General features: G+C 39.9%; 1 protein-coding gene across 7 annotated transcripts; it reads left to right on the top strand.

Annotated features, from left to right (window-relative positions):
* Positions 1–40: 40 nt before the first annotated feature.
* Positions 41–14,360, top strand: GTF2E1 (general transcription factor IIE subunit 1). Of its 7 annotated transcripts, none has more exons than XM_034411129.3 (5): positions 41–163; positions 1,119–1,575; positions 2,934–3,135; positions 5,132–5,373; positions 11,765–14,360. In XM_034411129.3, the coding sequence occupies exons 2-5, from the start codon at positions 1,128–1,130 to the stop codon at positions 12,193–12,195; spliced, it is 1,323 nt and encodes a 440-aa protein (XP_034267020.1). In that variant the 5' UTR covers positions 41–163; positions 1,119–1,127; the 3' UTR covers positions 12,196–14,360. The 7 variants fall into 7 exon arrangements, with proteins under 7 accessions (XP_034267020.1, XP_087744492.1, XP_034267021.1 ...); XM_087888366.1 differs by having other exon boundaries at positions 62–163; positions 1,041–1,575; XM_034411130.3 differs by having other exon boundaries at positions 63–220; positions 1,126–1,575.
* The last annotated feature ends 427 nt before the right edge of the window (positions 14,361–14,787 follow it).

Genomic DNA, 14,787 nt, shown 5'->3' with positions numbered 1-14,787 from the left:
TATTGGCCGATCACACACTTTTCATTCCAATTGGCCCCAAGAGCTGCGGGGGTGGGGAGGCACTCTTAATGAGGTAGGAAGTAGAACACAGTGCGTCGCACGGTAGTGACGTTTCGCGACGGCCGGACTTTCGTTTGCAGCCGCCTCGAAGCAAACTTGTGAGGTGAGCGGCAACGGGGAGATTTGTCCGGGAGCTTCGCATGTCAGTAAGACTCGTTGGGTGAGACGGCCTTGATCTGTTTGTTTCCGAACGCGGAGGCGATTGGGAGTGAAAGGAAGCCGTCGTCCCTCCTGTCTAGTTTCACTGAGGGGTTGGGCTTCGGACTGGATCCTCCTCCATGTAACGCGGTCGTAATAGCCCGTTTTCTGCAGGTTGAAATGTAGGATGCCAGGGAGAAGGGTTCCATTTGCAGTTGGCTCCATTGTGCATTTCCGTTCTGTTGGCAGCATCGGGAGTCAAGTGCGTCTGCCATAGCACAAACATGGATTCTATTCCATTTCATTGTTCATTGACTAAATAAATTTACTGGTTGGTCATTCATCCACTCATCACACCCGAAGGAAAAGGTGTGACTTTTCCTTTGGAAAGAAGTATATAAGTGGTTGAAGCAAAATACTCCCACATCTTGCAATCTTGCAATCTTTCAAAATCTTTTTCTTCCTCCCATTTTGTTCGAAGAAAGATGCTTAGTACCATGGCTCAAGCTACCGGATGTGGGCTAAAAAAAGCAATCTAGAGGCCATCAGGAGGTTTGCAGCTCACATTTGGTAGACAGAGTAATAGTCCATGGGTAATACAATCTTTCACCTGTTGGTCCTCTTAATGAAACATTGTGCTATATTATATGCTATATGCTATATTAATTGATACAGTCTTAACATACTTTTAGTTCTTGTACAGACTGGAAGACAGGAATACAATATATTTTTTCTGCATGTATAAGAACAGGGAAGAAGGCAAGAAGATTAGAAGTAATGTTATTTATGCATTTCTAATTTTCTGTTATTTATTATTTATTATTTATTTATTATGGTTATAGTTAATTATAGTGGACAGTGGATTTGATACTGCTAAGTGGAAGAAAACAAGAATTTGAATATAATATTTGTTTTGCAAGATAACAGCTATGACAGATCCAGACATTCTCACAGAGGTCCCAGCTTCTCTGAAACGCCTTGCTAAGTATGTAGTACGTGGTTTTTATGGTACTGAACATGCTTTGGCCCTGGACATTCTAATTCGGAACCCATGTGTAAAGGAGGAAGACATGTTGGAGCTTCTGAAGTTTGATCGGAAGCAGCTGCGAGCAATTCTCAACACTCTTAAAGGTGACAAATTTATCAAATGCAGGATGAGAGTGGAGACAGCTCCAGATGGGAAGACCACCAGGCACAATTTCTACTTTATTAATTATCGTCTACTGGTCAATGTGGTGAAGTATAAATTGGATCATATGAGAAGAAGAATTGAGACAGATGAAAGAGACTCCACCAACCGAGCCTCTTTCAGGTGTCCTATTTGTTGCAGTACCTTCACAGATTTAGAGGCAAACCAGTTGTTTGAACCTAATACAGGTAAGATACAAGAATTCCTCAAAGGGCTGAAATAATAATTTGCCATCTTATCTGGTAGAGTTGATTTGGGGATAGAAAAAGCCTATATATTTGGTTGTTCCAAGTTATTTTTTAAAGAAGGGTTGGGGAGGTCAACAGTTTTTATGACAATTGAGTTAGCAAGACATTAAGACTTTCTAGGAATGAATATAATGGAAGTATATTTATAATATAAATATTGGGAAAGTATTAAGAGAGAAATATTACAGAAGCATGTAACCAAGACATGGTCACAATGCATATCATAGGCTTAGTAAACATTGAGAGCTACACCAAAGAAAATGCATCTGGGAGAAAATGCCTCATTAGGTTAGTCTAGTTGCAATCTTGCCCAAACATGTAAATGTATCATTATTTAAGAGAGAAGTTATTTATTTATCAGACTTATTCAGTTGCAAAATTGGAAAGATTCAAAACAGATTATATTAAAAACTCAGGAAAACAAACAATTAGAATGCAAAAGGTATAAAAACTAAATGATGCAATGGGGAAACTACATAAAAATTAATTTTGGTTCGTCCAATGAAAATGCTTGGCTGGAACTCAAAGAACCTTATCCCTTGTGTTTTTAAAGTAGAGTAGCGCCAAATGGACCTTTGTAGGAATGATGTATCAGAGGGCAGAAATAGTATGCTTCTGGGATCCTGCAAAATTGCATTTTTTTTAATCTGTAAAAGCTTTCTTGCCACAAGGCCATATATCAGAACATGTTGAGGACTGCCTGATAGCAGATGAGAACTGGACTAACACCATAATCAGAGCTGATATCCTCTTCTCTACCATATCCTTTGCACTTCATTCTCTGTCACGTTCACATCAGACTTCTATACATTTTTTTCTCTCCCATGTGTACACATTCCTGAACTTGGAGGCCTGGCATAAGGGAAAAAACAATAGCCCTGCTGACTTAGATTAACTACCTATTTTTTCCAGTATTTTGTGGCCCTTTGGCCAACAAACTGCTGACAGGAAGCTCGGGAGCCTAGCCAGGAGAGCAGTGGCAGCTGCTATTGAAGGAAGGTTGCTTCTGATTCAGAAGATAAAACAGTTTTCAAGTCAGTTAGCCACTCACTGACTGATTCTCCATGAATTTGTCCCGTCTTCTTTTAAAACTGTAAATGGGTGGAGTCATCAGTTAAGTAAATTTACTACTACCTAAATAGTAGGTAAAATACTTTTGCCTTCTCTCTGTTTTAATTTATCGCTAAATAAAATGCATCTTTTCTATGATAGTTTTACTTTGCACAACCCATCAAATAATTTAACAGTTAATTAGCATTTTATATTTCCTAATTTTTACTGATTTATTTTCTGTATAGGAATATTTCGCTGCACATTTTGTGAGACTGAAGTGGAAGAAGATGAATCTGCAATGCCTAAAAAGGATGCAAGAACTCTTGTAGCACGATTTAATGAACAAATAGAACCTATTTATGCATTGCTTCGTGAGACTGAGGATGTTAATTTAGCTTATGAATTACTTGAGCCTGAGCCTATGGAGATTCTTGCATTGAAGCAGAGGTGGGCCAGAGTATTAATTTGTCTGAATTTGGTAGTCAACGGTTGACAGACTTCTCAAATTCTGTTTCTAAAAATATATGTCATTAGATATGGACCTTTATGATTTAGCTAGATGTCTACAGATGATGGCTGTATAATTCCAGTATGATATTAAACACTTTTGCCAGCATAAATATCTGACAAATTTTAATAAATTGGGTGTAATCATATGCACTCACAGAAAAAAACCATATTTAACTGAGCTGGACTTTTAGTTAGAATGCATGGAATTATACCTTTAGACTTTATATAAGGTATATATAAAAACAGTATTTCATGTTGTTTCTTCTCTGTAGTTCATTTTATTGTGATTTGAACTTAAAGTACAATGTACAATGTACTTTGATATTGTTCTTTACAATGTACAATGTACAATGATATTGTTCTTTAATACAAATCTCAACATAGAGAAAAAGTTAATATCTTGTGAAATTAAAAGAGTCTTGAGGGCTTTTTAAAAAAGAGTTCTTAGTATCTTCAAGACTGAAACTTTTTCATTGCATATCTGAAATCCTATCCATATGTACCTGAGATTCAGTTCCACTAATTATAGTAGTGCTTGCATCCGAATGCATAGATTCGATTACTAAGCAATGTTAAGCAATAATACATCAGGGACATTTTAATATTAACATACAACTGTAAGAGCAGATTAACAGACTGAATTACTGAGAGTTCATAGGCTCTTCACTGCAAAATAATCTGTTAGGCTTTTTAAATAGGTATTCTGCAGTAAGCAGGAGTTCAATCAATCAATAATATTTATGTTATCAATGACCAGAAAAATGTAAAAGAACAGCAACTTAGTAAAGCAAATAAATGCAGTAATGTACTAGTAAATAAGTCACATAATATATAACATTTTACAATGTTAATACAGTTGTTACCTGATTGACAGTAAGCAGGGATTGGATCCAGTAACCTACAGGCCCCTTTGAACCAGTCAGGATGCCTATTCCACTCTGTACTCTACCTGACTAATATCTTTTAGATTATGTTAAGTAAAAAAATAAATGGGAAGCTGTCATGTTGCAGAGCACCAGCATTGATGGTGGTTCTCACTTAACGACCACTTATTCAGCAATTGTTTGAACTTACAATGGTGTTGAACAAGTCCTCATACTTAGGACGGTTGCAGCATCTCCATGGTCACATGATTGCCATTTGCAACCTTCACTGATGGTTTCAACAGGCAAAAACTGGGAAAGCCAACAGGAGTGTTACAAATGGTGACCACATGATAATTGTGTTTAGCAATGCTATGGGGTTTGTTTAGCAATGGAAACTAGAAGTGCTAGAACTGTGTTGCTAAGTGGCTCGGTCATATGATTTTACACTTTACAGACATGTCCCTTAGTGATGGAAATTCCAATTCCAGTTATCGTCATTAAGTGAGGACTACCTTTCCAGGAGTGCATAGGTGGCTCTCAGAAGCGTTTTTAGAAAAGAAACATTGGAGATAGCTATAGTCACGTGTTTGTCTGGAGCTGTGTCTTTATTTGTACAAAGAATTCCTCTGTTAGGGAGATGTGATAAATAAAAAATACGTAAAGTCAAAAGTAAGCTTATGGACAAAAATGGTAAGGCTGCAATATCTCCGAAGTTTATATACATACATACATACATACATACATACATACATACATACATACATTGATTTGATTTATATGCCGCCCTTCTCCGGAGACTCAGGGCGGTTTATAATATTTCCATTGCTTCTAACATTCCTCTAGAATTAATGGCATTTCTATAATCCAGCTGTAATAAGTGTGTAGTGCTTTTTAAATCCTTTAAAAATGAGTATCATTGATGATCCTGTTGAGAAGTCTTAATGACCTTTTACAATATTGAATAAACTGTATGTATTAGCTTTTAAATTGTACTGTTATAAGAATTTTATTAAAATAATGTACAATGTTTCTCTAATCCAAACATATCTGTTTATGATTGTGTGCAGCAAAGAACGAGCTGCTGGTGCATTGGGAAACAGTAGTTTACCAAGTGGGCAGCACAGAGAAGCCTGGACAACAAAAGGGCCTTCTTATGGGGACATGTACACTCAGAATGTAATTATTAACATGGAGGATCAAGAAGATACACATCAGCCAGCAAATGAAGGGAAGCTACCCAGAGAGAGACCAGTTTGGCTGCGGGAAAGCACAGTGCAAGGTGCTTATGATCCTAATGAGGTCACTGAAGGTAAGAAAGCTATAAGAAGAAAAACATTATGAAATCCAAAAGGATGTAAATAGAGAAGCATGTACATTATGAGAGGTACTCAATTTATGATGGCAATTGGGATTGGAATTGCCGTCACTAAGCAATGTGGTTATAAAGCATGACCACATCACTTAGTGAGAATAATCCATGCAGTCCCAGTTGCCATCGTTAATTGAATCCCATCATCATTGGGTGAAGTAGCTTCCTGCTTGACTTCGGTTATTACCAAAGTCAGTGCGGAAACCAGCAGGAAATAGCAAGTCCCAGGCTCGCAGGCATTTAAGTGGTTACTGCTGGATGAAGGATGGAGCAAGAGGGTGTGAGGGAGTGTCAAGGATGGTGTGCAAGAGATGATGCACAGTTTGGGAAGGTGCACAAGGAAGGAAGGGAGTGCATAAGTGGCACCATGCTGGTCAGGGAGGGTACGTAGGAAGTGCCATCTGGATCATGGAGAGGGCAAGACCTGGGAAGAACACCTTCAACACCTAAGCTTAACAATGGATTGTATAGGAAAAACTGGCTTAACCATAAACCCAAAAAAGTGCTATCTAGGAAACCTGATATTGGGGGTTCATGGTTGGTAAGAAAGAGATAAAGCCTGAACAGGGAAAGGTAGAAATCCTGAAACAGGTGGAAGTCTCCAAACAAAGATATTCATTCTTCCTGGGTTTGGTGGGTTATTACCAAAGGTTTATCCCTCATTTTTCTACTATAGCTCAATCTCGTAACACACCTAATGAGAAAAACAGAGCCCCCCAGAGTACAGTGGTCTACAGAATGCCAGGAAGCATTGGAGAACATAAAAGATGCTTTATGTAAGAAGCCAGTACTAAAAGGACTGGATTTGTCCCAACCATATGTTATACAAATAGATACATCTAACATATGCTTAATACTCCTTTAAGGGATGGACCACACTGTGCTATACTTGTCAAAGAATCTTCTCCAGGGAAACAAAAATGTAGCACCATCAAAAAAAAATTCTATGCAATGAAGGAGGCAGTCGCTGTTCTGTGTGTGTAACTCTGGCATTGGGAATTCACTGTGATAATTGACTACCAACCACTCACCTGACTGCAGCTGTTGAAGGATACAAATTCCCAGTTAACCAGGTGGTATCTGACAGTGCAATTTACCACTTCAATATTATGCAGCAGGTGGGACAGCAAAATTTCATCACTGACTTCCTTTTTTTTCTCAAATATTTTATTTTATTAAAAAAAAGTTTAAAATACAACCCTCCAAAATTTTTAAACTAAAAAATTAAACTAAAACAAAAAACCACAACATTTTAAAAGTGCATTAAAAACACTAACACATATACACATATTTCTCCCTAGTTGAATACTGATAAATATATTACAAGGAAATTAGTTTCCCATGCCTTGCGAAACAGCCCTCCCTCAAATTTTAAACTACTAATTCTATTTTCAGATTATTAACTTGTCCTTTAACTACTATATTAATGACAAAACAGTTAACAAGTAGAACAATAATAAAAAAGCAAGATTTTGCTTTGCTTTTCTCCACCCCAAGCTGAGTATCATCAGTGTACAGATGGCACTGCACCCCAAATCCACGGATGATCTCACCCAGCGGCTTCACATAAATCTTGAACAGGAGAGGAGAGGACCGACCCTTGCGGCACCCCACAAACAAGGTGCCTCGAGGTCAACCTCTGACCCCCAGCCAACACGGACTGCGACTGCGACCGGTCGGAGAGATAAGAGGAGAACCACCATAGAAGGGTGCCTCCTACTCCCAACCCCTCCAGCCGGCGCAGCATGATACCATGGTCAATGGTATCAAAAGCCGCTGAGAGATCTAATAGGACCAGGACAGAGGAACAACCCCTGTCCTGGGCCCTCCAGAGATCATCGACCAACGCGACCAATGCCGTCTCCGTGCTGTACCCAGGCCTGAAGCCGGACTGGAACGGATCCAGATAGACAGTCGCACCACCACACTCTTGACAACCTTCGCCACAAAGCGAAGGTTGGAGACAGGACGATAGTTTGCCAAAACAGCCGGATCCAGAGAAGGCTTCTTGAAGAGGGGCCTCACCACCGCCTCTTTCAAGGCGGGTGGTAAGAAGCCCTCACTCAAAGAAGCGTTTATAATGAGCCAGCCTCATGTAACCTCCCGGGTAGCCAGCACCAGCCAGGAGGGACATGGGTCCAATAAACATGTGGTTGCGTTCAACCTTCCCAGCATCCTGTCCACGTCCTCGGGAGTCACAGGATTAAACTCCTCCCAGATAACAGTCTCAAGACCTGGCTCAGACACCTCGCCTGAATCCACCTAGTCAGAGTCCAAGCTGTCCCGAATTTGAGCGATTTTATTGAGCAGATAACACGCAAAATCCTCAGCACGCCCTTGCAAGGGGTCTTCCCCGCTCCCAGATGGAGAAGGGAGTGGGTCACCCTAAACAGGGTGGCTGAGCGATTATCTGCCGACGCGATAACAGCGGAAAAGTAATTACACTTTGCCAGTTTTATCGCCACTAAGTAGGTCTTGATATAAGACCTCACTAGTGCTCGGTCAGATCCAGAACGACTAGCTCTCCAACTATTCTCTAGGCGTCTTTTCCGGCGCTTCATCTCCCTCAGCTCCTCGGAGAACCAAGGAGCTGGGCCGATTCGGTGCCGGGTCAGAGGCCGCAAAGGCACGACCCAATCTAAAGCACCAGTGGCCGCCCTATCCCAGGCGGCCACCAGATCTTCCGACGAGTCGTGAGCCAGAGTCTCAGGGAATGGCCCAGCTTGATTTGGAACCTATCAGGATCCATCAGGCGCATGGGGCGGAACCACCTGGTTGGTTCCGCCTCCCTGCGGCGGGGTGTAGCGGTCAGGAAGTCAAGTCTAAGGAGAGAATGGTCTGACCATGACAAGGGTTCAATGACTATATCCCCTGTATCTAGGCCATTCAACCACTGACCAGAGACAAAAACCAAGTCCAGAGTGTGTCCTCCTATATGAGTAGGGCCATGAATTAACTGGGTCAGGTCCATGGCTGTCATGGAAGCCATGAACTCCTGAGCCACCTCCAACGTTTCACCGATGGACGGCAGGTTGAAATCCCCCATGACCAAATGCCTGGGGGTCTCAACTGCCACCCCGGCTATGATGTTGAGCTCGGGCAGGGCCGCTGCCACGCAGCAGGGAGCCAGGTACGCAATCAGCAAGCCCACCTGCATCCCATGGCCCCACTTCACAAGGAGAGACTCATATCCAGCTATCTGAGGTACAGTGGCCTCCCTAGGATTGAGACCTTCCTTTACAATAACCGCCACTCCCCCACCCCTACCCTGGGCCCTCGGCTGATGAAATGCGCGGAAACCCGGTGGGCACATCTCAACGAGGGGGACCCCCCCCTCCTGGCCCAACCAGGTCTCTGTAATACCCGCCAGGTCCGCTCCCCCCTCTTGAATCAGCTCACAAATGAGGGGGGCTTTGTTGACCACGGACCTGGCGTTGCACAGCATCAGCCTAAGACCGGGGCTCTGAGACTCTGGACAACCCAGGGAACGAGGTGAGCATTGGGGGCCGGAGCACGTCACCGCTTGAAGACAGTAGGCACATGCCCTCACAACATGATATGGCCCCCTGCTCCCACCATATCTGCCCCTCCCACCGACAGTCCTGATGGAATCGCCCTCCTCCATACCAACACTAACCCGCTCCACTCCCCGCTCCGCACCTCCCCTCACATGACCCTGTGCCGGGCCTGGCTCCCCCCTCCCTCCCTCTCCCTCGCCAAACAACCCTCCCCCCCCAAAATCCCTTAAAAGATTAACTAATGACAATTTTAAAAAAACCCCTCAGCCCCCTCTTCGCTGCGTGCCACCTCTCGGGGTTCCAAAACCCGTCATCGAGGTAGGCCCTCGATAGAGTGGAGGACCAATCCTGTGAGAGGGGGGAATCTCGCAGAACAAGAAGCTCAGCTGCCGAGTACATTTTGCTACAAGAGGATGAATGACCATGTCCCAAAGGTCCAGATGAGGAAATAAAGGTCCAGGGGAGAGCAAATAAACAAAATGGGAGCATCCAAAATCCAAGGTCCAAAGTCCACTGTCCCCTCACAACAGTGGGCAAAGTCTCCTGCCAAGTTGACACAGTTCAAGGGGGATACGATCCAACCACCCTCTCACGATGATTGGTACATGAGAGGACACTTTTAAAAAAAAAAATTGATTTATATGCCGCCCTTCTCCGGAGACTCAGGGCGGCTTACAATGCGTTAAGCAATAGCCTTCATACTTTTGTATATTTATACAAAGTCAGTTTATTGCCCCCACAATCCGGGTCCTCATTTTACCTACCTTAGAAAGGATGGAAGGCTGAGTCAACCTGGTGAGATTTGAACTTGCAGTAATTGCAGGCAGTTGGTGTTAATAACAGTGCTTTAGTCTGCTGCGCCACCAGGACACTGCCTACAAAATGGCCAGCACTTTTGCTGCTGTTGCCATGTCTCTTTAAGGCCCTTTCCTAGTGAACATAGTAATTGCTGGCTATAAAAGCTGAGCAGAGAGGTAGCTGAGGGTGGTGGTGTTTGGAAGATAGGGAAGAAGGTTTGTGTGTTCATGAGGAAGACTAAAGTAGATAAGAGATACTGTTCTCCAGCAATAGGACTCATAAGAAGTAGTAGTTGGAGGAGCAGGAGGAGGAAGTTCGGTAGAAATAGGAAAGTGTGGAGTAGTGAGTAATGAATACTAGCCTTTCAGTGTTTGTATGTGTGTTGCCTAGAGACCTGTATGGTTGTGATGACTCTCTTGTGTTTTGGAGTCCATTGACTTGGGTATACTAAAAAGAATCCATGACACATTATGTGTTAACATTTTTTTATTTTGCTGCAATGTAAATTCTTGTGATATGGTATTTGCTCCTATTACAATTTACAGCTTCTGTTTTTTTCTCTTGTAATGTCAGCTTTTTTAGTTTTGTAGTGATTTTTTTCTGTTTGTGTAAATGAGGCACTTGAATTTTTACAAATTTCCGCTCTAGTCACTACATTAGTACTTCTTTCTTCTGTTATATAATCACAGTATGCAAAAGTCAATAAATAACTTACATGGATAAAACAGGCCTTTTTCTTGAGGAAAAGTTTTTATATTTTTAGAATCTACTGTTTTTATCTTTTTAAAGTAACTTTGCAATAATTTCAGAAAAAATGTATATTGCAGCAAAGCCAGTCCTTAATTTTCTGATTCCTGTTGCATTCTGTTTGTCATTAACCAATATATAATTTTGCTTATATACATTTATATTCACATAAACTCGTGGTTCCATAATTAGTAGAATTTAAATTTAAAGGATTGTATAATTAATATTTTTTCTCTTACTCCTCTTCTGTTTTTGCTATCTTGTTATAGTTTTGCTATAGTCAGTGCTTTATAGTAAATTGCTATATATATATATTAATTTGATTTATTCCCTTATTGATGTTTTAAATTTTAGGCATTTTTTAAAATCCAATCCAATCTTTATTAAAATCATAGTCCAGTATAAGAGTGTGAGATAATATCACCAAAAAGAAACATAAGGGATCTAAAAAGTGAAAATCTAAAATGAATTATTAAAAGCTTGAAGATATAAAAGCTAGATAAATTAAAAATACACACTTAAAGTTAGAATCTAAAAGGGACGGTAACATTAGATGGGTGTAGGGGAGCATAAAAAGTTAGTTTTTGGACTTTGTCGAGGTATAAAACATCTTAATATGACTAATTAGATGCACACTGAATCTAGAATGTAACTTTATTATGATCATAAACCAGCAATAGACATCACTGTTTACAACATATTAAAAAATAGTACTGACATTAATAGTGGATAATAACATCCCTGTTAAGAAAATACATGTCCTCAAACAGTTAGGTTCACTCCCTAGTTTATGTGAGTGGAGAGCCGATACGTATGTGAGTAAATATAATTTTCCAAAATTGTAAGAGATATCTCCAAAAAATTGGCACAAGTTGACAGCTATAATTCTGTAACCAATTTTTTTCTTGTGGACATTGCAGCCACACAGAATTTTGCCACTGCACATGTGATAGCTGGGTTTGAGTCCTGGAGGAGAAAGCCTACATAAAAATTGTCTGCCCTCCCTGGCAATCTCTCTAATAAGGGGAGAATATACACTGACCTATAAACTCTGTATAACTCACAATACAATAAAACATGTGAGATATCTTCAACTTCTACACTGAATCTACTTTACAATGCTGAGTCCCAACTACAAGCCATACATCATTATCCAATAAATTTGATTGCATAGTACCTAGCAACATTGTCTGTTGCAGCAAAGTAAGTATCTGCATACTGTCATGTCCAAATGAATATAATTAAATTATTTAAATACTTTCTTGCAGGTGGTCAAGACATAAACATGTTACATGAAGATGAAGAGGGACAGGCAGCACTAGATAATAACGAAGAAGTAATGCGTGCTCTGCTCATCCATGAAAAGAAAACCTCCTCTGTCTCTACGGCTGCTATGGGAGGGATTGCTCCTTTATCTGCCACAAATGCCAGTGATTCCGAGAGTGAGACCAGTGAATCGGATGAGGACTCTCTTCCTTGTGCAGCCACTGCTCCCACAACGCTCTATGGGCTGCCAGATGACAATGATGAGGATGAGTTTGAAGTAGTAACTGAAGACCCCATTGTTATGGTGGCAGGGCATCCATTTTCTTACAGTCAAGTAAACCAGCGTCCAGAGCTTGTGTCACAGATGACTGTGGAGGAGAAAGAGCAATATATAGCTATGGGCCAGCGTATGTTTGAGGATATGTTTGATTAACTTCTGCTGCTGGAATAGCAGTGATAGATGATCTTCAACTGGAAATTCTGAAAAAGCAAAAGAATTAGAACCAAATAGAGGAGTCAAAGATCAGAACGTAGGGAGGGAGCTGCTACAAATGCAACAAGGTGTGAGAAATCTGCAGTCAATCCAGATATTTCTCCCATATTTGCACATGTGCACACACCGCTGTGTTTAGTGTACAGGTTTTCCATTGCATTATACTTGATTTTTTATTTTTATTTTTTTTTTGCCTGGAAAATATGAATGCTCTTTTGATGGCTTATTTTTCTTCCTTAAAAAGAGGATTGTACTATAGAAGGCACTATCTTTACTTTACTCTGAACATAACTGCTTGTATCATATAGTTGAAAGAACTTACTGCCTTGCAAGCATAGTGACTATATGGGCTCCTTATTTCCAATGGGTTGACAAGCTAAATGCTTGCCTGCCATATATCTCTGGCGAGGGTGGGGAGAAAGAGAACCTGTGGCCGAAGAGAGTATAAATACAATCATGTTAAATCAGTGAGTATTGGGGACTATAGTGTACATTTTTTTTCTGCAGAAGGCATGCTGAAGATAGTTATTGTTAAAGGACAAACAAAAAAACACAATCCAGCCACTGCAATCTTTTCAAATTTATCTGATTTTTAAAAAATAATATCAGTATGTGACTCTTCTTTGCTAATTTAGTAGATTTAAAAAAATTTCATTTAATAATTTTGTCTGCAGTGCTAAAATTTCCAAAGAGGTGACTTTGTTAAAATATAACTTGGATCTAATTTTTTTTTTTTTTAATTTGATTTATATGCCGCCCTTCTCCGGAGACTCAGGGCGGCTTACAATGCGTTAAGCAATAGCCTTCATCCTTTTATATGTTTTATACAAAGTCAGCTTATTGCCCCCACAAACTGGGTCCTCATTTCACCTACCTTAGAAAGGATGGAAGGCTGAGTCAATCTTGAGCCTTGGAGAGATTCGAACCAGCAGAAATTGCAGGCAGCTGTGTTAATTACAGGGTGCACTAAACCCCTGTACTATCAAGGCTCTTTTTCTTACCTTTTCCAGAAGTGGTATTATTCATCCCATTTTTGGATGGTTTATTTTGTTTCAATGAAGCCTCACTTAGTTTCCAGAAAGATTCATCCCAAAATGTGGACTGTATGTATTTACATGTTACATAATCCATGAGGAAAAAGGCAAAAACAAAAAAAGTTGCCTCTTAACAAACAAGAATAATGAGGAAAGCAAAATGTTGCCTTTGATAAAACCTGGATTCTGTCCAGTAAAATATATGTGTCATGACTATGATAGTCATGTAAATGGATAGTCATCCAAGTAAATGGTGGGAAAGCAATATATTGTTTTAATAGAAATCTAAACAGCTTTAGTACTTTAAAAAATTATGCAGACTTTAGATGCCACTACAGAGCATGACAGAGTCTATTTTAATATTTCAGTGGTACCTTCATAAATTCAATTTTGTGACATTTAACTTTCTAAAACACATGGTTTTTTTAAAAAAAATCATTGTGCATTTCTTTGGAATAGTGTTAGACTACAGATAAAATAATTGTATTTCAAAGCACCAGCATTTATTGCATATTCCATTTTTATATATCAAAATTGTACAAGTTAACAGACTTGCAAATTGAAAAGCAAGTGACCATGTGTGTTGCCTTTTATAACTTTCAGATACTTCAATAGAGTCAAATTTTGTTCCACTTTAAAATAGAAATAAAATAATGTGATGCTTCCATTAAGGACTATTGTTTTTAGATTACAAATAAGCATTTTGAACAGCTGGTTTTATTTTACTTTAATAATATTATTTGAAGAATTACTGAACTATATACAGTTGTTCCCACAAAATGCTTGTCTGTCCATCACAATGTCCTTGTCCTATTGTGTATTTGTATTTCATATTAAGGCTGTATGAATGAGTAGATCAAAAGTACGTCTTGCATTCAAATACCATTGGGAATGCAGATCTTCTGGAGAATTTGACCATGATGTATTGTATTGATAGTTAAAAGCAGTCTTCCAACTTGGTTGGTCCCTCTTTCAAATGGAAGAAAGAAATACACAATTCAAGGGGAAGGTTGCTCACCACTAAATGTCACTGCATCAGAATTAAATCATTATGATACAGATAGTAACAAACCTGAAGTGTAATTCTTTATATATATAGTATATTTAATACTGAGCATGTAGACAAAAAGTATTCATAGACACAAAGGCTTGCCTCTGGATGTGGTGGATGCTGGAGGTTTTAAAGAAGAGAGAGGACAAACATTTGTCCAGAATAGTATAGAATCTCCTGCTTGAGCAGGGGGTTGGACTGGAAGACCTCCAAGGTTCCTTCCAACTCTGTTATTCTATATTCTCTGTAAATGCAGCATTTTAGATTCAATTGCAAAAAAAGACACATTGGATCATACAGTGATACTCACTTAGCTCCTCTCTGCCTAGTGTTTTTTCACAGGACTGTGTGGCTTCCTATCACAGCTACAACATGATCTTAGAAGAAGATGAAATGTATTTCATGTGCATCCCACGTGGCCTGAATTACTTTTTGAATTTTGAATTT

Source organism: Pantherophis guttatus, chromosome 2, assembly GCF_059756535.1.
Source record: "Pantherophis guttatus breed Tessera chromosome 2, ASM5975653v1, whole genome shotgun sequence".
In the NCBI taxonomy this organism is placed as follows: domain Eukaryota; kingdom Metazoa; phylum Chordata; class Lepidosauria; order Squamata; family Colubridae; genus Pantherophis; species Pantherophis guttatus.
Note: the sequence above shows the minus strand (reverse complement) of the source record. Positions and strands in the feature narration are given on the sequence as shown.

Coding starts and splice junctions, on each gene's coding strand:
- GTF2E1 (XM_034411129.3), top strand. CDS start 1,128: ATGACAGATCCAGACATTCTCACAGAGGTCCCAGCTTCTCTGAAACGC. Junction 3,136..5,131: donor ATTCTTGCATTGAAGCAGAG/GTGGGCCAGAGT, acceptor GATTGTGTGCAG/CAAAGAACGAGCTGCTGGTG. Junction 5,374..11,764: donor TCCTAATGAGGTCACTGAAG/GTAAGAAAGCTA, acceptor ACTTTCTTGCAG/GTGGTCAAGACATAAACATG.